General features: G+C 43.4%; 10 protein-coding genes across 10 annotated transcripts; 7 read left to right on the forward strand and 3 right to left on the reverse strand.

The window, feature by feature from the left end:
- Nucleotides 1-245: 245 nt before the first annotated feature.
- Nucleotides 246-2,476, forward strand: O0I10_002742 (uncharacterized protein; the record flags this gene model as incomplete). The annotated part of the gene is made up of 10 exons (XM_058482822.1): nucleotides 246-488; nucleotides 546-585; nucleotides 651-978; nucleotides 1,055-1,536; nucleotides 1,593-1,649; nucleotides 1,707-1,762; nucleotides 1,821-1,883; nucleotides 1,937-2,020; nucleotides 2,078-2,107; nucleotides 2,186-2,476. 10 exons carry the CDS (start codon nucleotides 246-248, stop codon nucleotides 2,474-2,476), a joined length of 1,674 nt encoding a protein of 557 aa, XP_058346389.1.
- A 499-nt stretch (nucleotides 2,477-2,975) lies between these two features.
- On the forward strand, nucleotides 2,976-3,989 carry O0I10_002743 (uncharacterized protein; the record flags this gene model as incomplete). The annotated part of the gene is made up of 1 exon (XM_058482823.1): nucleotides 2,976-3,989. The coding sequence occupies one exon, from the start codon at nucleotides 2,976-2,978 to the stop codon at nucleotides 3,987-3,989; it is 1,014 nt and encodes a 337-aa protein (XP_058346390.1).
- Nucleotides 3,990-4,145: 156 nt separating this feature from the next.
- Nucleotides 4,146-5,830, reverse strand: O0I10_002744 (uncharacterized protein; the record flags this gene model as incomplete). Its single annotated transcript, XM_058482824.1, has 6 exons — nucleotides 4,146-4,698; nucleotides 4,764-5,055; nucleotides 5,112-5,272; nucleotides 5,432-5,492; nucleotides 5,564-5,656; nucleotides 5,716-5,830. 6 exons carry the CDS (start codon nucleotides 5,828-5,830, stop codon nucleotides 4,146-4,148), a joined length of 1,275 nt encoding a protein of 424 aa, XP_058346391.1.
- Nucleotides 5,831-6,149: 319 nt separating this feature from the next.
- O0I10_002745 (uncharacterized protein) lies at nucleotides 6,150-10,251 on the forward strand (the record flags this gene model as incomplete). The annotated part of the gene is made up of 19 exons (XM_058482825.1): nucleotides 6,150-6,237; nucleotides 6,296-6,342; nucleotides 6,398-6,556; nucleotides 6,608-6,707; nucleotides 6,773-6,925; nucleotides 7,000-7,058; nucleotides 7,123-7,297; nucleotides 7,362-7,505; nucleotides 7,562-7,620; nucleotides 7,682-7,821; nucleotides 7,875-7,929; nucleotides 7,986-8,090; nucleotides 8,154-8,246; nucleotides 8,315-8,761; nucleotides 8,823-8,934; nucleotides 8,989-9,131; nucleotides 9,190-9,519; nucleotides 9,590-10,020; nucleotides 10,086-10,251. The coding sequence occupies 19 exons, from the start codon at nucleotides 6,150-6,152 to the stop codon at nucleotides 10,249-10,251; spliced, it is 3,006 nt and encodes a 1,001-aa protein (XP_058346392.1).
- Nucleotides 10,252-10,926: 675 nt separating this feature from the next.
- O0I10_002746 (uncharacterized protein) lies at nucleotides 10,927-12,347 on the forward strand (the record flags this gene model as incomplete). Its single annotated transcript, XM_058482826.1, has 3 exons — nucleotides 10,927-11,679; nucleotides 11,769-12,219; nucleotides 12,277-12,347. 3 exons carry the CDS (start codon nucleotides 10,927-10,929, stop codon nucleotides 12,345-12,347), a joined length of 1,275 nt encoding a protein of 424 aa, XP_058346393.1.
- A 184-nt stretch (nucleotides 12,348-12,531) lies between these two features.
- Nucleotides 12,532-13,595, forward strand: O0I10_002747 (uncharacterized protein; the record flags this gene model as incomplete). The annotated part of the gene is made up of 2 exons (XM_058482827.1): nucleotides 12,532-13,306; nucleotides 13,375-13,595. The coding sequence occupies 2 exons, from the start codon at nucleotides 12,532-12,534 to the stop codon at nucleotides 13,593-13,595; spliced, it is 996 nt and encodes a 331-aa protein (XP_058346394.1).
- A 9-nt stretch (nucleotides 13,596-13,604) lies between these two features.
- On the reverse strand, nucleotides 13,605-17,916 carry O0I10_002748 (uncharacterized protein; the record flags this gene model as incomplete). Its single annotated transcript, XM_058482828.1, has 24 exons — nucleotides 13,605-13,807; nucleotides 13,859-13,982; nucleotides 14,060-14,236; nucleotides 14,298-14,415; nucleotides 14,467-14,538; nucleotides 14,596-14,786; nucleotides 14,844-14,949; nucleotides 15,013-15,151; nucleotides 15,213-15,285; nucleotides 15,341-15,474; nucleotides 15,530-15,604; nucleotides 15,654-15,793; nucleotides 15,844-16,012; nucleotides 16,068-16,133; nucleotides 16,187-16,316; nucleotides 16,370-16,625; nucleotides 16,688-16,818; nucleotides 16,886-17,122; nucleotides 17,175-17,237; nucleotides 17,286-17,369; nucleotides 17,426-17,536; nucleotides 17,605-17,655; nucleotides 17,711-17,786; nucleotides 17,867-17,916. The coding sequence occupies 24 exons, from the start codon at nucleotides 17,914-17,916 to the stop codon at nucleotides 13,605-13,607; spliced, it is 2,976 nt and encodes a 991-aa protein (XP_058346395.1).
- A 215-nt stretch (nucleotides 17,917-18,131) lies between these two features.
- On the forward strand, nucleotides 18,132-19,765 carry O0I10_002749 (uncharacterized protein; the record flags this gene model as incomplete). Its single annotated transcript, XM_058482829.1, has 5 exons — nucleotides 18,132-18,912; nucleotides 18,978-19,147; nucleotides 19,225-19,419; nucleotides 19,481-19,620; nucleotides 19,681-19,765. The coding sequence occupies 5 exons, from the start codon at nucleotides 18,132-18,134 to the stop codon at nucleotides 19,763-19,765; spliced, it is 1,371 nt and encodes a 456-aa protein (XP_058346396.1).
- Nucleotides 19,766-20,135: 370 nt separating this feature from the next.
- O0I10_002750 (uncharacterized protein) lies at nucleotides 20,136-20,671 on the forward strand (the record flags this gene model as incomplete). The annotated part of the gene is made up of 2 exons (XM_058482830.1): nucleotides 20,136-20,323; nucleotides 20,383-20,671. The coding sequence occupies 2 exons, from the start codon at nucleotides 20,136-20,138 to the stop codon at nucleotides 20,669-20,671; spliced, it is 477 nt and encodes a 158-aa protein (XP_058346397.1).
- Nucleotides 20,672-20,701: 30 nt separating this feature from the next.
- Nucleotides 20,702-21,299, reverse strand: O0I10_002751 (uncharacterized protein; the record flags this gene model as incomplete). The annotated part of the gene is made up of 3 exons (XM_058482831.1): nucleotides 20,702-20,913; nucleotides 20,980-21,056; nucleotides 21,115-21,299. The coding sequence occupies 3 exons, from the start codon at nucleotides 21,297-21,299 to the stop codon at nucleotides 20,702-20,704; spliced, it is 474 nt and encodes a 157-aa protein (XP_058346398.1).
- Nucleotides 21,300-21,663: the final 364 nt, after the last annotated feature.

A 21,663-nucleotide genomic window follows, 5' to 3' on the forward strand; every position in this document is an offset into this window, starting at 1 on the left:
GATAATACTGCATACCTACTATGACCGGTTTATCGAATAAACAATGGTCAAGTAATGTCATCATCTATTTGTACCGAGCCTCAGATACCATGTGGATGCAGAGTATTACACAAAATGCCGTTTTACCAATGACTCAATGGAGAATGCATCATACGTGTAATCACCTGCCATCAACAATGACAATTATTAAAACGCCCTATACCTTAATTCACCTTCTTTTTCCCCTTTCATCAAAATTTCAACCCATGCTTGAATCCAAAGCACCAGAAAACAATCACGATACCATTTACGAGCAGCTGTTTGAGAACAATGACGTGTCTCGTTGTGTCGATGACAATGAACCCTTGGTATTAGACGCCATGGATCCCAACTTGTCTATCACCTTTACAGAATTGCGCACCAAGGTGCGTTCATTAGCCGTTGCTTTGCGACAAGCTCCTTTCTTTCTTGAAGAAGGCGACGTGGTTCTTTTTTGTACCAAAGATCATGTGAGTCATTGTGGCTGTGTTTCCACTCATGGATAATTAAGATATATACATATGCAGGTCGAATGCTCCATTGCCCTGTTTGGGGTTACTGCTGCAGGTACAACTACAACATCTTGATTGATCCACATTCTTGGATAATAACAAAGGCACGTGCGTACGTAGGATGCGCTGCTTGTATGCTCCCATCGATTGCCCCTGTCAGCGACATACAACGTATTGTTCAATCTACCAAACCTAAAGCCATCATTGCCCATCCAGATACAATGGATAAGGTCAACAAGGTTGATAATAATAAGGATGATGGCAATCCTATACCTGTATTAGTGATAGGTGGCGGTGAATCAACAAGCATTCCTAACGCAAGTCATCTTTCGCAATGGTATACAGCCCATGCCAACATTGAATCACTGCCTCGCGTACATCCTGATACCTGCGCATTTCTTATATTGACATCGGGTACGACAAGTAGTCCAAAGCTGGTTCAGATCTCGTAAGTGAAAATAGAAAAACAATGTGATGGATGTACATAGCTGGCAGGTTGATGATCATGTTGTATTATTACGTAGCCAACGTGGGATGGCAGCACGCATTCGACACGCACAAAACATGCCACGCTCGCTCTTGTTTCCAGAGGATGTAAAACCAGCAGGCTTTGTCATGTCCCATGTTGCATTTTCATCTTGGATTATGATATGCAGCAATTGTACTTGCCTTGGTGTGCCACATTATGTGGGTGATTTTTGGCGTATACAACCCAATCTTGATACCATCTTGCGCAAGATTCAAGAATTACGTATCACGACCTTTTTCCTTTTGGATGCTCGATCCATGACTCGCATTGCAGCTATGCATGATGATGATGATCAGCAGCTCAAATATGACATGTCGAGCCTGTGTGCCATCTACACTGGAGGTCAAACCATCCCACAAGATGTACTTCAAGCTACTGCCAACAAGCTTCAAGCTACCATCATGAGTGCGTATGCTGCTACAGAAGCTGGAGTCCTTTTTACATTGGGTTATGCAAGCCCTTCAACCCTTGCTCAGCGTAAGAAAGTTTAAATGTGTATCCATGGCAACCCCATTTATTCATATCCATGGCAGCATTGCCTCGCGAATCGATACCTGCCGAAATTAAATTGGTGAATGAGCAAAATCAAGGTGGGAAAAAAATGCATGATGCCAAAATGGTGTTGCTCACTTTGTATATATGAATAGAGGTGCCAGTGGGAGAACCAGGCGAACTTTTAGTAAAAAGCAGCATGAATGCAATGGTATGTGTGTGGACGAATGCATATCATCATCATCACCAACCACCATTTCACGTACCAGGGATATCATGGGCGACCTGATTTAACAGCTGAGAACTTTGACAAGGATGGGTTTTATCATACAGTGAGTGATTTTAGATGACAAGCCATATCATCTCTGACATTGTTGATCATCAGGGTGATATATTCACGGTGAATGAGGATGGTCAATACACCATGCTTGGACGCCATGCGGATGTCATAAAGACTGCAGATGGTCATGTAAGTGATACTTTGTCGTATGTATTCGATCACAAGGCTCATTTTTCCTTTACGCAGTTCTATCCTAAATCACTCGAAGACATCTGTGCAAGTATTATGGGCGTGATTTTTAAAGTAGATCTCGTTGCTCACTTACAATTCTCTTCTTCACCTTCATGATAATAGATGGAGTTCCAAGGAATCAAGCAATGTGTCATTGTTGGCGCTTTCAGTACCAAGCATGGTCAAGAGTTACCTCGTGCCTACATTGTTCCCATGCCAAATGATCGGCATAGGTTTGATGAAGAACAAATCGAGCGATTGAAAGAGCATGTCAAGGCACGAGTACCCTTAAAATCAATGGCATTGGATGGCGGGATCAAAATTGTGGATGAACTTCCAATAGCCCGTAGCGGCAAAGTGGATCGATACAAGCTACGAAAGATGGCTCATGAAGAATTGGAGAATGATGTCTAAGATACGTAGGCAACTGTGTTTAGCTAGTCGATGATCAAAAGTATATGGCCGGGTTTTCAAGTCACCATGGCAACAGAACAATGATTGACAACATGACCTACTGTCTACCAATATAGTCAATTTTACGATCCTTTATGTGTGTGTGTGTATCGTTGCACATGAGAGTTGTCAACAAGTTCCCAATCAAAAATGGCAAGCCCCGCTGGTGTTGCAATGGATCATTGTGAGTGGATGATTCATTAGGCACATTGCCACACAAAAAGGCGATGATGACAATCCATACAATGAACCAACAACAGCAATTCAATAGACATATGATGTAGTATTCCAATCATTTATGATAACAACTAGGTTATGCTATTCTTATTATTATTTAAGTTGAGGGAATGGATGTAGAATGTCATTGTACATTGCACGTGGAACAAAGAGAAGGCCAAAAATAGCATGCATTGGGCTCCGGGAACAAGTGTATCCTCTTTCCTTCTCTTCACACCACATCATGGAGAACCAGAATCCGTTACCACCTGTGGCGCGTGATGCAGCTGGCAACAAGATTGAAATGCGACCTTACTATGGCGACAAGGATCTCAACTACGTGCACTATCTTGTATACTCGACTGATTTCGATCTTGTTCCTCGGGGAGTACGACGATTACTGCAATCGCCTTTGGTGGTGAGCGTATGGTTGGCCATCTTTGCATCGGTCTACACATGGCTTCCTCCTTATCTTGTGGGCCTGATAGGAGCCGACCCGTTACTGTTGTATATCCGGATTGCTGTGGTCATAGCGAGCGTGGGTGGCGGGCTACTATCGCTCTTTTGGTGGGTGGATAAGCAAGCCCATATGCGTATTCAAGAGGCGTTGTTGCATGATCTCAAGGATCCTGGCGACTATTATCGTAAAGACAATGGCAACTTTTGGCTCTTGACAGTGCAAGATCAACCTGTCGCTTGTATTGGTATCGATCATCATCAATCCAATGTTTATTCAGCATCATCATCATCATCAAGAGAAAACCTGGCAGATTCTGAAGCGATTCGTCAAGCCAAATGGCCACGCGTGGCGTATGTCTTAGCTCGGATCGATGATACCATTCGTGGATGGGTTACAAAGACGACGCAGAAGGAGGAGGAGGACCATCAAAAGGTGATTTTCAAGGCACACAAACCCAACGAGGCGACGTTGCGTCGATTAGCCGTCAAAACCAATCTTCAGGGCAAGGGCTTATCCACCCCCTTACTCAAACGTGTCGCTTTTTGGGCCCATGCGCAACAAATCGAGTATCTTTACGCTGAGACCAATGAACTCCAAACCACCATGGCAGATATCCTAAGCAAACGACATGGCTATGATCTCGTATCAACGACGCGAGTGGGTCTTACAGGCGAAAAACGTTTATGGCGTCTGGATGTCAAGTTGTGGATGAGCAAAGAATTGGAAGCAAGGGATCAACGCAACCTCGAAAAGGAAATGCAAGAAGAAAAGGAGGAACTTAAGGGATACAATTACTAGAGAACAGGCCTTGTACATATATATATAAAATCTGGTATTATTGGGAATGGATGTATTAGCAAGTATTTTGGATTTGTATGTGTGTATTTACATGCTTGGGGCATTATGGTATTGGAACATAAGTTGGGGAATGAAATCTCTCTAATTGTACAAGTATTAAACCGATTGAGCACGATGGGGTCTTCGTCGCTTAAACATGGATTCTGCTGCTCCCGGAGAAGCACCATCTTCTTTGCTGTTACGAGGAGGAACACTGCCACCCATCAATTTGTGAATCTGCTCCGGTTGCCATCGACCTAATAGTAGCAAGCTATCTTTACTGCTGCCCAACAAGAGTTGTTGATGATGTTGTTGCTCATGTGCAGTGGATGTGGGTGACAAGTAGTTTTCCAAATCCTCCATACCAGTGCTCCCACAACAAAAAACAGCATTACCACCACCTCCGCCGGGTGATAGATTGGATTTCGAGTCGTGTGGATGAAAATGAGGATGAAGAGAAGCGGACGATGTTACCAATGGAAGGTTGATGATACTGCCTTTGCTAGCACGTGCGATTGAATCGAGCAAGTACACGCCGGCAAAGATGATGATAAAGCCGCAGATCAAGCTTGCTGTATTGATTGGATTATTGGTATGCCATCCTCGGTACATGATAGCTGAAGCCACAATGGTTGCCGTTGTAAAGAATACAAAATAAATTGGATTGACCCTGCATAGATCCATCCATCAATCATCTTGTTAAGGGGAATACATACATAGGCATACTACACTTACAGACTTGTGGAGAATGTATCCAATGCCTTGTTAAAGTAATTGACTTGGGTAATGATAAACACCACGCACATGAATCCAAAGACATAGGTGGAGGGTTCCTTGAATTGGTTGTTGCCTTCAATAGTGAGTCTCACTGCTATACCGAATGCTTTGATAGCCATCACTGAAAGAGATCCAACCAAGGAACAAATTGAGACATAGACCATGACCTTGGTTTTACCCCATCGTGGTACGGCTTTCCATATCATGAGCACCGTAGTAATGATCACCAGAATGGAATAGACCAGAAACCCTTTCAAGCGTCATCTTTTAAGTACACATCATGCAAACGACAACAAACTTTCTTACCTGGTTGAATCATGTAGCTAACCAATTCTTCGACACTTTCCACCTGCGGGTCCTCGGGTGCATGCAGAACGATAATCACTGCACCAATCAATGACAACAAACAACCAATAATACCAATGGTCCCCAACCTTTCTTTTAAAAAGATGGTGGCTAAGATTGCACTATGTACATGCGAATTAATTCATGGCGTATAGATAAACAAGCACGTTTCCCCTTGTCATTTTCTCACTCCACCCCCTCCTTCCTGCTGCACTAGTACTTCTTGCCATCCACTCGTACTATAGTACTACTCCTTGTTTTTCTTCCGCCAAACTACTTACCCTATAATCACACTCAGTGCACCGAGTGGAGTAATCAAGATGGCTGGGGCAAATGTATATCCTATATGATGTTCAAAAGGATGGTCAATGTTTGTTTGTTTGTTGTCATGGTAATGTTTGTGTATGTCTCACCGATAAAATTAAGCAACTCGCCGGCTACCATGGTGGTCAATCCAATCCACCATATGGGGCTCTTGAGATATCGATGGGAATCGGATGCAAATGCTAATGTTGTCCTTTTGTCAACAAAAAAAGTGTCGTTTGTGGTGTGGTGGATAGTTTACCTTGGGATGCTGAAGATGACTGTTGAAGTCCCTTTTTAGTGATGACAAAGGATGTGCCGATCAATATGCTGGAGCATAATGCAAGAATGAGACCGATGTATTTGCTTTCCAACATGAAGAAGAAGATGTATGTATGTGGTGATGAAAATACAATGAAAGGAAAGTAACGGGTAAAAAGGATAAGATAAAAGGAGTGGAAAAGTGAAAGAGAAACAGAGAAAAGGAAAGGAAGGAGTGGATAAAGGGTTTCGCGTTTATGTAGTAGGCTGCTGCTGCTGCTGCTGCCATGGATTCTACTTACAATAAGACCATCCCCCTCCAATACACATATACAGCCGACACCTGGATACCAAAAAAGGAAGGTGGAAAGGAGAGAGAGCCTAGTGAGAGTCAAGAGCGATATGCCGGGCGCCAAAAAAAAGTGTGCGTTCGTTATGCTCTCTCAACTTTATTGTCGTTGCTCCTCCTCGACGATTCGTTCACGAACGATCCCGGTGCGATCGTTGGCTACTTACACTCAATGTACGTTTACAACAACCTAGTCACTCCCACATTTCTCATTTGATATTGTCAACAACAGCTGTCTTGGTGCCAGGCGATCGTGTCCATGGCTATCGAGTACAACAGGTAAAAGACACCATTTTATTATGCAGACTTTTGTATATGAACAGCTCTAATATAGGTGCGACAAGTGCCCGAGTTGGAATTGACGGCCATTGCTCTTGAACATGAACGCACAGGCGCAAAGCACTTGCACATTGACCGCGACGATGCCAACAACGTATTTGCTGTCGGGTTTCACACCCCTGTGAGCGACAATACCGGCGTACCCCATATTCTTGTAAGAGCCATCCTCGTAGATGCATTCTCTGGTATTCATGGATCTATGTAGGAGCATACAACGTTATGTGGCAGCCATCGATATCCTGTCCGAGATCCTTTCTTCAAGATGCTTAACCGCAGTTTGGCTACATTTATGAATGCGTTTACAGGTATGGATGAATTGCGTATATGTATAGCAAGATTGATTGATTTGCTGATACAATTGTGTTCATAGCAAGTGACCATACAATTTATCCATTTGCGACCACCAACCCTGTGGATTATGCAAACCTACGAAATGTCTATATGGATGCTGTCTTTTCTCCCCGCTTGGAGAAATTGGATTTCAAACAAGAAGGCTGGCGTTTAGAACATGAGGTGCCATCAGGTAAAATTATGGGAGATGTGATTGAATAAATGTATGTGAATGCTGATGATGTATGTATGCATGCATGTATATAGATCCATCGACTCCCATCAATTTCAAAGGCGTTGTTTATAATGAAATGAAGGGTCAAACGGTAAGTGTAGGATGAGGTTTATACAAGGAAATGGAGCTTTCTAATAGTCCCGTTTGTATTCTAGTCCGATGCCAATTATCTGTACTACGTCCGTGCGCATGAAGCTCTATTCCCCGGTACAACTTATGAATACTCGAGTGGTGGTGAACCAAAGAATATCCCAGATCTCACCCATCAGCAATTGGTCGATTTCCACAAGACGCATTATAGTCCAAGCAATGCTCGAATCTATACTTATGGTTAGTGTGTGTGTGTGCATATATAAATGTATACGTGTGTGGATTAACATGTCTCTCTCTGTAGGCAACTTCCCCTTGGAAGATCATTTATCAGCCATCAATGAACGCCTTGCTGAATTCAACAAAGTGGATGTGCCCTATGTCAACAAACAGGTGACACCATGGACAAGCCCAAGAATGCATCATGGTACATGTGCTTTGGATCCATGTAAGTTTTTCTTTAAACTCGACAAGGAATAAGGATGTTCATTCAATGTGATTTAGTGTCTCCTGCCGATAGACAAAACCGCGTTTCGATCGCTTTCCTCACCAACGAACACAAGGTAGATCATGTTTTGCGCGTGCGTGTCTGAAAGGAAATACCAATAAGGCTTGTTGTTATAGGCCACGTTTGAGACATTTGCCATGCGTATCCTATCCTATCTCTTGTTGGATGGCCATGCTTCTCCCATGTACAAGGCTTTGATTGATACAAACTTGGGATCCGAATTCTCTGCAAACACCGGTTACGATTCCTCTCTCCAGTAAGTAGGGATCATGCATGATAGTAAACAACATTCTCATATTGGATGTCTAGCACAACTTGTTGTTCCATTGGCTTGCAAGGTGTCAAGGACACTGACGTAGAATTGGTATGTTGACCACAAGGATGCAAGTTAAGGTTCTAATAGCTTGTTGTCGCATGTAGGTACAAGAGCGTATCATGTCGGTGCTTGAACAAGTGAAGAAGGAAGGATTTGACAACAAGCGTATCGAAGCTGCTATTCATCAAATGGAATTGGGTCAAAAGCATGCAAGTGATATACACCCTTGATAAATGAAAGCGGTCTATGGCTAACTTTTGGATGTACTTTAGAAAACGGCTGATTTCGGTTTGACGTTGATGCATGGTATTTCTTCTGGGTGGTTCAATCAAGTGGATCCTATTGACATGTTGGAAATCAACAAGGTGAGTTCTTTCTTTTCTTGACCACTTTTCACCCATCCCCGCAGGCTCACTCACACGTTATGTTGTAGTATGTGGATCGGTTGAAAAAAGAGCTTGCTGAAGGCCAATTCTTTGAATCACGTATCGACAAGTACTTTTTGAACAATCAGCACAAGTTGACCTATATCATGCGCCCAGAAGCCGAGTACGCTGCACGTCAAAGCCAAGAAGAACAAGATCGACTCCAAGCTCGTGTGAGTCAATTGACTGAGGCAGACAAGGAAGAGATTTTGAAAGAGGGAAAATTGTTGGCGGCCAACCAGGACAAGGTGGAGGATTTATCATGCTTGCCAACATTGCAAATGGGTGATATCTCGCCAAAGATGAAACGTACCGTGCTGGATCATACCGGTGTGGCCAACACACCTGTTCAATGGCGTACGACGGCAACCAATGGTATCACGTACTTTAGAGCCATCAGTAGCTTGCCCGCTTTATCAGATGATCTCAAGCTCTATCTTCCCTTGTTTTGTGACGTGAGTGTATTGAATGCACATCCTTGCTTGCTTGCTTTCTGACCCATCATTTTATGCATAGTCTTTGTTGTCACTTGGTACCCATTCCCAAAGCATGGCTGATATTGATGATGAAATACGATTGTATACGGGCGGTCTACGTGCTTCCACCATTGTATCCACAAGCCATTCTGGTAAGTTTTTATTGTTATGCACGAGAATGCATACTAAGCAAAAAAGGGGATTAGATATCAGCCATGTGGAAGAGGGTATTGCATTGACGGGTAACTGCTTGGATCGCAACATTGACAAGATGTATGATATCATGGCGAAATTGGTCCACGAAACCAACTTTGATGATGTTGAAAAGCTAAAGACGCTCATCATTGGTGTAAGTACAGACGTGGGATAGGGAAGAAGGGATCACTCATTCATACAATGTGCATTAGAACGCCTCGGCTTTGGTCAACTCGGTTGCTGATGCAGGACACATTTTTGCAAGAACGTATGCTGCATCTTCATTGACGCCAGCCATGCATAATGCTGAATTACTGAGTGGTATGACACAAGTGGCTTTTATGAACCAATTGGCCGTGACAGAGGACTTGTCGGATGTTGTCAACAAGCTCAAGACCATTGCATCCATGGTGCTTAAGCAACCTTCTTTGCGTGTGGCTGTGACATGTGGTGAAGATGTTATCTCGAACAATGAGCAAGCTTTGAATCGCTTCATTTCTGGATTACCCCAACAAGACGAGGCATCTCAAGATAATCCAACCGTAAGTGATCAAAGGGAATTCAACGTTGTGAGAATCATGCATGACTCATCATGATGGGTGATGATATTAGAGCGTCTTTGTGCCATCCTATGACAAGACCTTTTTCCCACTTCCGTTTGCTGTCAACTTTTCTGGCAAATCCATGCGTGGTGTCCCTTACACACATGCTGATGGTGCCAAGCTCCAAATCCTATCTTCACTCATGACCAATCATTATCTACATCGTGAGATCCGTGAAAAGAATGGTGCTTACGGCGGTGGTGCCACCTATGCAGGTCTTGGTGGTTTATTCTCATTCTACTCGTATCGTGATCCACACACCCTTGAAACATTGCAAACTTACAACAAGTCCGTCCAATGGGCTCTTGACCGCAAGTTCACCGATCAAGAGATGACCGAGGCTAAATTATCCGTGTTCCAAGGCATTGATGCACCCGTGAGCGTGTCTGAAGAAGGCATGTTGCAATTTGTGAATGGTGTATCGGATGATATGCGTCAAAGGTAAAGCATAAAAGGGATCCTATATGGCTTGGTACTCAATGTATGGGTGTCTTTCTCTCTTTTAGACGACGAGAGCAATTGTTAGCTGTGACACAGGATGATATTCGCGATGTGGCCGAAAAGTATCTTGCATCCAGAGCTGGCAAAAGCTCCATTGCTTTGCTTGGTGAAGCCAACGACAAGCTCAAGGACGATCCTAGCTGGATTATCAAACAGTTTGGTCAAGAATAGATTGTAGATTGACACATGTACATTTTCCTCGTTAAACAAAAAGTCGTTTAATGACTCTTGCCAATGGCATAATAATCACTGTTGGTTGCTTCATTAACATTGTTGCTAAGGGAATACGACTACTGGCGGTTGTGGATCATGTCTTTAAAGTCATTGCTCGTGGTCAAGCGCACATACAACATGTGCACGTTATTGATCATCCATTTTGGGAAAAATTCAAAGAGGATCGCCACATTTTCATTAGGTTTGTGCCACGATCTATTCCTTCAAGCGTACATTGCAAAACGATATTACGCGTGTTTCTTTCCTATACCAACATGTTTGCCTTGCTGCTTTCAATCATATACTTTATTGGGTAAACGAGAGCAACTCGTATTATAGATCTCGAAATGATGCTCACACATCAAATGCCATATGTATACAAGCCCCACCTTATTATACGACAAGAAAGGTACCAAGGAAGACCATGAATCGGCGACTACGATTGTCCATGAGAAGAAGGAAGAGGAGGAGACAGCTATATCAGCCAATGATGGTAATGAGGCATCATTGTCTGTGGATGCAATCTTGCAGCTACTTGAAGGCCAAAAGCAGTACAAAAACAAAGAAATGGATCTTTTATACAATGACAAGAATTTCCTTTTGATCCACGTGAGCGACAAAGATGACGAGCGAATGACGATCATTCGTCCTGGTGACGATACGAAACATAGGCAGGATATTGAGGAACAAGGAGGCTTCTACACACTATCACATCGATGGGGTAATGCCAAAGACTATCCATACTGGCAAGTGGGTGACTTTATTACTGATCTGGATGGGGCTCCTGCTGCTCCGGTGCCCATGGTTCCCGAAAAGCGTGACACCGTCTATGCCTTGCTTCGATCTCACCCTGGTTATTGGTGGATTGATGTGATTTGTGCACGTGTTGATACACCTCTTGTCATTATGGGCAGCATTTATCGTTGTTGCAAAACGTGTCTTGCTATGGTGGATTGCCCTACGGACACAATGCGCTTGTTATCGCGGGAATCCCTGAGGCCATTCAACAACCACGTGGTCACAAGTTGTCTTCGCGTCCAAACGGCCGTGATCGATGTTCGCTATGATCCTGATCGTTCTATTGTACGCGAGATCATCACGCCACGCGCCAAGGATCATTATCAATTACTCAACCACTTTCAGGAACACATCCAAGCCATGTATCGTCTTTTGGCATGTCAATGGTTCGATCGAGTTTGGACGCTCCAGGAACTTGTATTGCCTTTGAGGGTGCTGATGGTGTCCGATAACGGAGGCCTATCAGGTGTTAACGAGCAAGTGGATATTGCATCTATCATGCAAATCGCCAATTCACTGGTACCATGCGAATACGACATCTACTTGGAAGATGATAAAGTCACTGAAATTGATTCAGGCAAGTCAAGAGTATGATAACAACAATAACAACAAGGTCTCATTGTGTGAGTTTTATAGTATTGGTTGATTCAACCTCTGTTTATGGTGTGGCACAAAAGGCATATGGATACTTGGATGGATTTGACATTTACCGCGAAAGCTGCAGCAATGATTTATATGGGCTTTATTCATTAAGTGATTTGTTTGACAACTTTAGCACATGCACACGATCATGCATGGATCCTGTGGATTACGTCTATGGCGTGCTGGGATTACTTGATTTGGACATTACGCGTATGAATGATGCTGACCTGGTTTGGCAAACATTCCTTTCCAAGCTTAATGAACGTCTCAACCGCATGATTGATCAAGTAACACAAGGCAAAGTCTCGTTTACCATCAATGAAGAAAAGGTCGATTTGACCAAGGCGACGAATATGGCAGACGTTTACAAGGGATTATTGAAATTTCAATTTGATGAACAAGCTGATCTTGATCAAGCACAAGAAGCAGGGAATCTTGGCAAGTACATACACACAGACGACGAGGACATAATATCTCATGCATCATGTTATTAATTAATAGCCTATCTCTTGACACCAGAGATCGCTGGGAATATGGATTTAGTCGATCAAGTGAGGAGTGCTGCAGATACTTTGGTAGAATCAAAACAAGCAGCAGCTGTTACTTCAACATAGTTTATAATAGCCTGGTCCTTATTTGTATATTCTTTGTGAATGATGTTGTGCATGGAAACCATCACCCAATCACAAGCCACAGTAGGTTGTATGCATCATGCGCACGCACCGAGCGACAAGAGCGCGCGCGCGCGAGTGTGTGATTGAATGATTAAAACAGCTCTCTCTTTTCTATCTTTTTTCAATGGCAGACGACAATCGAGAATTGCAAGAGGAGGAGATCTTGGCTCTTCAAGCTATTTACGGCGAGCATTGTATTCAATCCGATCCGAATGCCCCGCATGGCTACAATGTGACCATCAACTTGGACGATGAGGAAGAGGCGACGGCTACGTTATCCCCTCGTATCCTGGTAGTGCGCTTCTTTTTACCAGAAACATACCCAAGCCAAGACCCGCCTGTCTATGAAGTGACGTCGGTGTATTGTGGTACACACCGTGTGGATGCATCCATGATTGAAACGATCGACCGCGAGTTTGCACAACTCTTTTCACCAAGACAAGTGGTTTTATTTGAATGGATCAGCTGGTTACGTGATTATCTCGAAGCCCATGTTGAAAAGAGTATCGCTCCACCTCAACCACCACCACCACCATCATCATCAACACCATCTTCATCCGCCAATGGAAAGAACGACGACGAGGAATTACCACCAGGGACAAGACACAACAACCATGAAGAAGATGAATTGATCAATAGAATGAAATCACACAACCTTCAAGACGTCCCTGTACCCCCCATTTATTCCAGCATGGAACCTCTTGTGGATCGTCGCTCGGTCTTTGTGGCCCATGTCGCAGAAGTCCATAGTCAAGCAGAAGTCCATGCTGTTATAAGCAAGCTTTTAGAAAACAAAAAGATCGCCAAAGCTACACACAACATCAGCGCATACCGTATCGTTCAACCGGATGGGCACATGTTACAGGACAATGATGACGATGGTGAGACGGCTGCTGGCGGTAAGTAGCAACATGTGTGTGTGTGTGTGTGTGAATGGACCCTCCCTCATATCTTACATTTACATCAGGTCGACTATTGCATTTGTTGCAAATTCTTGACGTTAAAAACGTCCTCGTGGTGGTCAGTCGATGGTTTGGTGGCATTTTATTGGGAGCCGATCGATTCAAAGATATCAACAATTGTGCAAGGAACGCATTAGATGATTGTGGCTATATTCCTCACGATAACACCAATGATCATCATCACAAATCAAGTAGTAATAGTAGTAAAGCAAAGAAAAAGAAATAAGATTTTCATTTATCTTATTGGGGGTCGATTATGGAGATAATAAGGCCATAAGGTGTATTGGATTTCTTTGCTAATCACAACCGATGCCGTACGATCCTTCAGGTCAATAGCACCACTGGCTCCGGCATTTGGATAATTGAGAATGTATAAATCCAATTCTGGTAAATCAGGAGTAAAAGAACGCACCATACGCAAAATCATGCTTCCTGGTTCTAGTACAAAGAGTCAGCTCAAGATCACACCCTTTGTTGCCATTCATTTACCTGTCCAAATATTGGTTTCCGGTATATGTAATTCTGTTTGCAACTTGTAGCAGTACGGTGTAATGGGGGTGAAATCTTTATGCGTTGGCCAAAATATCCTTGATGATTGATCAGGGAGCACCACCTAGGAAATTGAGTGAGTGAGTGAGTGAGTGAGTGAGTGAGTGTTGTTGTTGTTGATCTTGCTAATGGTAAGCTTACCTCAATTCCAATATCATGCACGTCGCGTGAATTATACAAGTCGGCTTCAAATTCAATCTTGCCTGGAAATGCTGCCGGATATTTGAATGGCTTATCCGGATTGGGTATAGGCGATGTGATGACAGCGTGCATATACTTGGTGCTATTATCGAGATCGATCATCATCGGCACGTACCCCTATTGGAACTTTATGATTAGAGCTATTGTTACTCCCGCTGCTTTCTATACTACTACATACCTTGATGGATTTATACAACTCGTAAACAATCGATGGGCTGAGTGATTCTTGTGCATCCACCAGCATGGATCGTAGTTGCTCAATTTGGAATTTCACCCAACTTTCATCATCAAAGTATCTAAAGGCACTCACTGTTAAAATCCCCAAGGATAAAAAGTCATATGCTTACCTTCTAACGTCGTCAATGCGTCGAATAAATGCAGCGAAAAGACTTTGCAGCTCTATAGACTTTTCCTTGAATCTATTCAAAGCGGGGTTGGCATGAGTAATTGAAAGCCACATTCGCTTTCCTACTTGCCTGGATGCTTCCTTGAAAATGCTGAAAATCCAAATGAGATTGCTTAGGATACGAAAATAGACAGCCACTTGGGTATTCCATGTCGAAAGACCTAGGAATGTGTGTTGCATGAGGTACGATCGCCGTAAAAGTGCTGCTGCTAATAATTGTCCCGAGACGCCAAAGGAAGGTGATCCATAGCTTGTTTTAATCTAATGCATTGTGAGCCTTATCACCCAAGAGCTCCTCCTCATCCTCATCCTCCTTACTTTTAAGACTTGATGGTAGCATTCCAAATAGGCAATAGCTAGCTGTGCTTCGTCCTGGATCTCATTTGTGCTTGTCGACTGTATACTTGTCAAATATTGGAAGCTCCTATACCACATATCATTAATCATGGGCTTTCAATAGGTAGGCTGCGAGAGAGAGACACCTTACTTGATGGCATCGGTCACCACAACATCAGCGTCTGCATAGCGTTGCTGTTGTATGTGTTGTTCAAGTCGTGCAAGCATGCTCATTGTCACCGCGAGGTATGATTTTCGATCCTGATCCTCCTCAATATCCATGGTATCCACTATCAGTCACACCCATTAATCCTTGACTCATTTCGTCATATCCCCCCCATCATCACTTGCCTGTTTTCAAGGGTGTGGATGGTACATCGCCAAGTTCCTTTTTCACCTTTTCTGGGGCCGAAGCATAAAGACTCTACATACCAACATGAGTAAACCATATATGCGTAATCAAAAGGGCATGGTGATACCTGTAAATCAGGGATACAATCAGGGTACTTGATCTTGTAATAACTGAAATGTTGAAAAACAAATGCAGGTAATTTGGCAAGGATATCCGAAATCACCGTACACGCATTGGCAATCAAAATGACGTTCATGGTATCTGAAAGATTTGTGTTAAGAGAAGAAAAAAGTGTCTCGCATGAATGATAGCTTACATGTAGGATCTTCAGCATTTGGATCACGTGTCATGTACTGTGGATCGAGCCTCAATAGTTCAATGATATACCCAACTATCCTCGGCAGTGAGTCATTGGTTATGCATGCATCGATTCAACTTACCGACAAAATCAGCGTGCCTCTTTCCTATCTGAGCTGTTGCATGATAAATGGACATGAGATCTTCTGGATAACGACCAATGTTGGCTTTGAATGCGTCCAGCAGTGCCAGCAGTGAAGCAGGGGCATTAAGTCGAGCAACCCTATGTCGCCGTGTTAGTGTAAAAGTGATGCGAACGTATATCTTACCTACCCCATCAAATCATGCGTCGCGTGTCTTGTGCCAGCATGTGCATCTTCCAATGTGCTTGCAACAATTTCCAAATCCTCCTCGTTGAGCTCCAGGTACCATCGTGTGCCGATCTTTCGCAAAGTGTGGATAGCGTTGATACGCACATCACCAATCTCATCATTGAACATATCTAATATCCATCTATAAATATATATTTTACCTCATGTGTGTGGTTGAATACGTACCAACAAGAGCCTCGACCGCTTTGTCAATAAGATGTTCATTGTACATGCACAGCTCACCAATGCTATCTATATTCAAACATGAGTGATGTGTTTTGGTTGGGTTGTATAGATTCATTTACCTATGGATGCATTACGCACTTGCTGAAACTCGTCCTCCAATCCATGAATAAAAGCACCACATGCCCCTGAATCAAGCAATCGAAATTCATCCGAGCCGACATCCACATCGCCTTCTGCTACAGGTACAAGCTAATAACATTGTTATCATCCGCGAGATCCCTTTTTTTTCCTAATCCACTTACGCCATGTCGTTTCTTGGGTACTCTTCGTTGTCGTAAACGTGACATGATTTGTTTGCTGAATGTTTGTGCAAGGGTATCTGGGCTCACGTCTTGATACGACGCCATGGATCCACCGGCGTTCACTCGTACTGTCACCGATACGTCGTTCATCAAGTCGCATATCCGCACAAAAGCATCATCAATAAGCCGTACAGTTTCATTAGGTCCATGATGTGGCAAAGGGAGCGGCATCTCGGGCTTCAACATGCTCAACACCCTATGTATATAAATACCTTGAGTCTCATTCAGTTGAACGATTTGCGTGCATTCATTACTTACCAAACCAAATTCAATGCCGCCAATCGTACTTCCTCATAATCATCCCTCAAAGACGTGACTCCCAATGGATACAATGAAGCATCAAGAGATGTACCCCGTAATTGCATATCCACCAACGCATCCAACGCGTTCTACAATAAAAGAGAGAGAGAACTCAATTCACTTTGCCTCATATCCCAAAATTCGTGTGGATCTTACCTTGCGTACCCGTGGCTCATCATCTCGTACATATTTACCAATGACCTTTTGTACATTGATATCATTGGCCAAAGGTGGTCGGTTTTGGATGGTGTTGAATATGAAGGGGAAGAGTGAAAAGACTCGCAAGCATACAGCGCGTACTCGATAGTGTGGATCGGATAAGTCGGCAATCACGTGCTTGTATAATGTATCCATGGCTTCCATGTTGGCTTGTCCTTGATTAAACCGCCTTGACTAAATACCAAGTTAAAATTCTCCATCTCATTTGTATGATGTATCAATTTACCTTGAGCATACGACTGATTGTGTTATAGAGTTGGCATTTGACTTTGGTGGAGGTGGTATCGAGCTAACATGTTCTGTGAGATGATGATGATGGATCTCATCCAAGACTTACCTCAAACACCAATGCTCTAAATAAGGTCGATCCATTGACTTGAGGAGAAGAAGAAAACTCGTCGAGAATACGTATGATCAACACCTATCCAAAAGTTAACATCGTGACCTTTTGCTTGTAGTAGTACCATACACACTTGCCTGGATATCATGTTCTTTTTCTTTGCGTAACAATGGAAAGAGAGTTTCAAGCACTTGTTGTCGTTGATCACATGAATAAAGGAGCATAAATCTTGCTATACGGCGGAGGCACTAGAAGTGAGAGAGATAGGAAGCATGAATAACAATGCAACCCACCCCACGTGGATAAACACACAAACCTGTATCCGTTCCTGGGGATGATTGGATTCAAGATCATCCAGTGATACAAGCTAATTTGCATGATCAATACGCTTTCTTATCCTATCCCCCTTGATCCATCAATACCTGTTGTAAATTGATACCCGGGGCAACGACACCATCCACCACATTGGCATAAAGTCGATCATCCAACGAGCTATCACTGCGGAAAAGCTTTAGTCCGTGTATTTGAAACAAACGTTGACACACGCGTAGTTGGCCCATGGTGGGAAGAATCCCTACCTTGCAGTGCCTTGATTGTGGTCTTGATTGTGAGAGGTGGTGCGTTTCATGGTGAGATCGAGCAAGTCGTGTGTCAAGTGGTGGAGGAGGAGAAGGAGGAGTAACGAGTGGGTGGGTCCAAGTAGAGAGAGAGAGAGAGAGAGGAGAAAAGGCAACTCCGGTGTGTGTGGTGTGTGGTGTGTGTGTGTGTCTTCTTTTTCCAAAGCTGTGTACCATTTTTCGCCGATAAACTTCTTCTCTTATAATCACAAGAAGGAAAAACAACATGGCCATGCCCAATGGAACACAGCCATTAATGCCAACTCCCATCCAACCGCATCCACAACAACATCCACCGATCCTTCCATATATGCAACAGCAACAGCAGCAACAGCAACAACCACCTCAACAACCTATGCTTTCTTTTCCATACCCTTATCCCATACAACCATCGCCATCGGGACGCGTTCCTATCCCTACACCACCATCGCAACCCCACGGCATGTTTGTCCCTCCACCTGCCATGCAACAACAGCCACCGATGCCACAAAACATGATACAGCGGTTACCACCTCATATCCAAGGGCTTTACTCGACGTATCCAACGCGACTAAAGCATTCACAAGAAAATGCTCTCTTGTTACCAACCAGTTACCTTGCTGCTCGCAAGTCGCGTTTTGAATCCGAAGATGATTTCGATGAATATGCAGATGATTCAGATGATGGAGCCAGTGCTGCTGCTGGTGGTGGCAGTGCATCGATGAATAATCCACCTGCAGTACGAGCAACACGATCCGCTACAGCAGCAGCAGCAGCTCAAGCACAAGCACAAGCACAAGCATCTGCTATCAATCGAGGCACACCCACACCCTCGTCAGGTGCTCCTCCTGGCGCCGTCGCTCAACATGTGGACATGCGTAGAATCATTCGGAAAAGGAATCATATCTATCCACCACAACATGAGATCGATAGAGCTTCCACCATGGAGGAAGTTTTGGTGCCTATTCGATTGGATATTGATTTGGATGATGTCAAGTTACGTGATGTCTTTTTGTGGAACATGAATGGTAAAGGATGACAAAAGAGGAGGAAAATCAATACGGTCACTAACACACACACACACATAATGTAGAGCAATTCTTGACACCTGAAAAGTTTGCAGAGATTCTTTGTGAAGATTTGGAATTATCGGTGGCTCGATTTGTCCCCTTGATTGCAGAATCTATAAGGAACCAAGTCGTCGATTTTGAAGCAATACACGAGGTCGAACTACCACCCGATAGCATTCGCGTCGTCATCAATGTATGTATTCCATCTCTTTTTTCTTGTCTTGTCTTCAAAAGGATCACATGGCTAAGAGGGATGGATTGATTTATTAGCTTGATCTTCAAATTGGCAAAATCAACCTTCGCGATCGATTCGAATGGGACCTGGAAAATACTACTGGCAATGCACCCGAGATCTTTAGTCGGCAGCTGGCAGCCGAGGTTGGTTTGGGTGGTGAATACGTTTGTATCATTGCACACGCCATTCGCGAACAACTGTATAGACACAAACGACAATGGGTGGATGAAGTAAGTAGACATGATGGATGGGACTTTTGATGGCATATGGCTCACACACATGTACCCATAGTCATTGATGGAGGAATTGGCAGAGCCCTTGGCAACGGGATTCCGAAGCATAGAAAGTGCAGAAACTTGGGCTCCTCAAATGGAATTACTATCAAATGAAGAACTCGAAAAGTTGTTGATTGCACAAGAACGTAACATGCGGTAAGTGGGATACATCCTTGTTATCATCGTTCTGCTCTTTTATTCATTCTTTTTATATAGACGCTTGCGAAGAGAAACTCGTTTCAAGCGATCTAGGCGACGTGTATCAGTAACACCTTCTAGACGTAATTATGGTACTCCTTAGAGTTATTCTCTTGTTCCCCCCTTTTTTCTGTAAATACACATCGTAGAATGGTCGAGAGGTTATTATGTTCGTTCAATGGTGATGAGAGGGACCGGATTGCATTGTTCTAATATAAGATTGAACGCTGTAATGTGTAGCAACAAGCACACAACCCCGCTCTTTGTAAAGATCGATACACTTGTCAATAACAACAAACAAACAAAGAGCCCTTTTTCTTTGTCATGCATACATAATGGTGCAGCGGAAAATACGATCTCTTTCTTTCCCTCCCCCATTCATATCTTTTTATATGAATCACAATACTGGCAATATCCCTTTCTTTGCAAACTCGCAGGGTTCATTGGACCCATCATCATGCGGTATCGTCGGAATGCAAATCCTCCCTGATGTCGCTGTCAAGTATCCACAGCTCAAAGATCATATCCAGCACATGAATACCTATGAACAAACCCATGGTCCATTTTGGGATGGTGGTATTCTCTCCAACATGACGCTCATTGATGCGATGCCAAACAAGGTCGTGTGGGAGTTTAGGATTGAAAAGCGACATTGCAATCAGTATGTAAGCCTCCATTTTTAATTTACCATTGACAGCAACAATGTTGATACACGTATAGTATGGGCAAGATGCATGGTGGATGCATGGTAACGATACTTGACATTGCCAGCAGCTTTGCTCTCTTGACATACACAGGCCGATCGCATTGGAAGTCATTGGGCGTGTCAACTGATATCAATGCTAATTATATGCGTGGCATGAACGCAGGCCAAACAGCACGATTTGAATGCCGTGTACAACGTTGCGGGAGGAATATGGCGAATCTGTATACCGAAGTATTGGATGAAGGGGGACGTGTCTGCTATGCAGGCTCCCATACAAAGTTTAGTACCAATCCCAAGCTTTAGATGTACATTATAGAAAAAAAGGACAATTCTTTAATAACGTGAATCCACCGAGAATTTGGCATGGTTGCCCGTATAACATAGTACACCCTCTTGATCATATATCCTTATCCCAATATTGGCTGTCAGCCTGCCCAAACGTTCCAAATCACATTCAACGCGAGCTGTTTGATTAGGTTGGAGACCGCGTAAATAGGATACCTTGAGAGTGGTCGACACGCCAAAGTGCTTCCATTGATGTTTTCCTACGTATCCACGTTTTCAATAAACAATCATCGTTGGCTCATATGCTGTACATGAACCTTTCCTACCATCGTGCGTAAACACTGCAAAGTTGCTGCATACATCGACCAACGTAGCAACACACCCACTTTGCATCACGCCGTCTCTAAAATCAAAGCGTGTTGTTGAGCCATCCTATCCTTTATCCAACAACAGCTCCTTACCTATTGCAATGTATTTGCTCTACCGGGAACTCCCATACAACTTGGTTGGGCCCAGCATATACCATCGTTAACTTTTCTGTAACCGTTTGCTCCCATTTTGGTGTCGTCTTTTTTTGTTCCATCCGGTGCTCAACAACGTGCTGGATGCGTGGGTACTTTTCTGCTATACCGGGATATAGCTTCATTGGCGTGTGTTTATGATGTCTCTAGGATAAAGAAGGATGATAAAGGAGGTAACAAAGAAGAAAGAAGGACGTGAAAGAAGAAACCGAATTACAAAGCGGAAAGACTCCTGAGAAAATGAGATCCTTTGTTACACAATCCACTTGGGAGGATGATGCTGTCAAAACACGCCATCTTAAATTGGCTCGCATAGCAACGGAGATATGATGAAGGCATTTGTATGTATGACAAGAAGCAATAAACGTACACGACAAGAAGGCATCAAGTGATTAGTAGATTAAGAGAAAAAAATATGACATTTATATACATAATGGGTTTATTGTACAAGCATGATATGTATGTGATGGGATGGAATGGGATGATGAT

This window comes from Lichtheimia ornata (assembly GCF_029851405.1).
Source record: "Lichtheimia ornata isolate CBS 291.66 chromosome Unknown scaffold00008, whole genome shotgun sequence".
NCBI classification, from domain to species: domain Eukaryota; kingdom Fungi; phylum Mucoromycota; class Mucoromycetes; order Mucorales; family Lichtheimiaceae; genus Lichtheimia; species Lichtheimia ornata.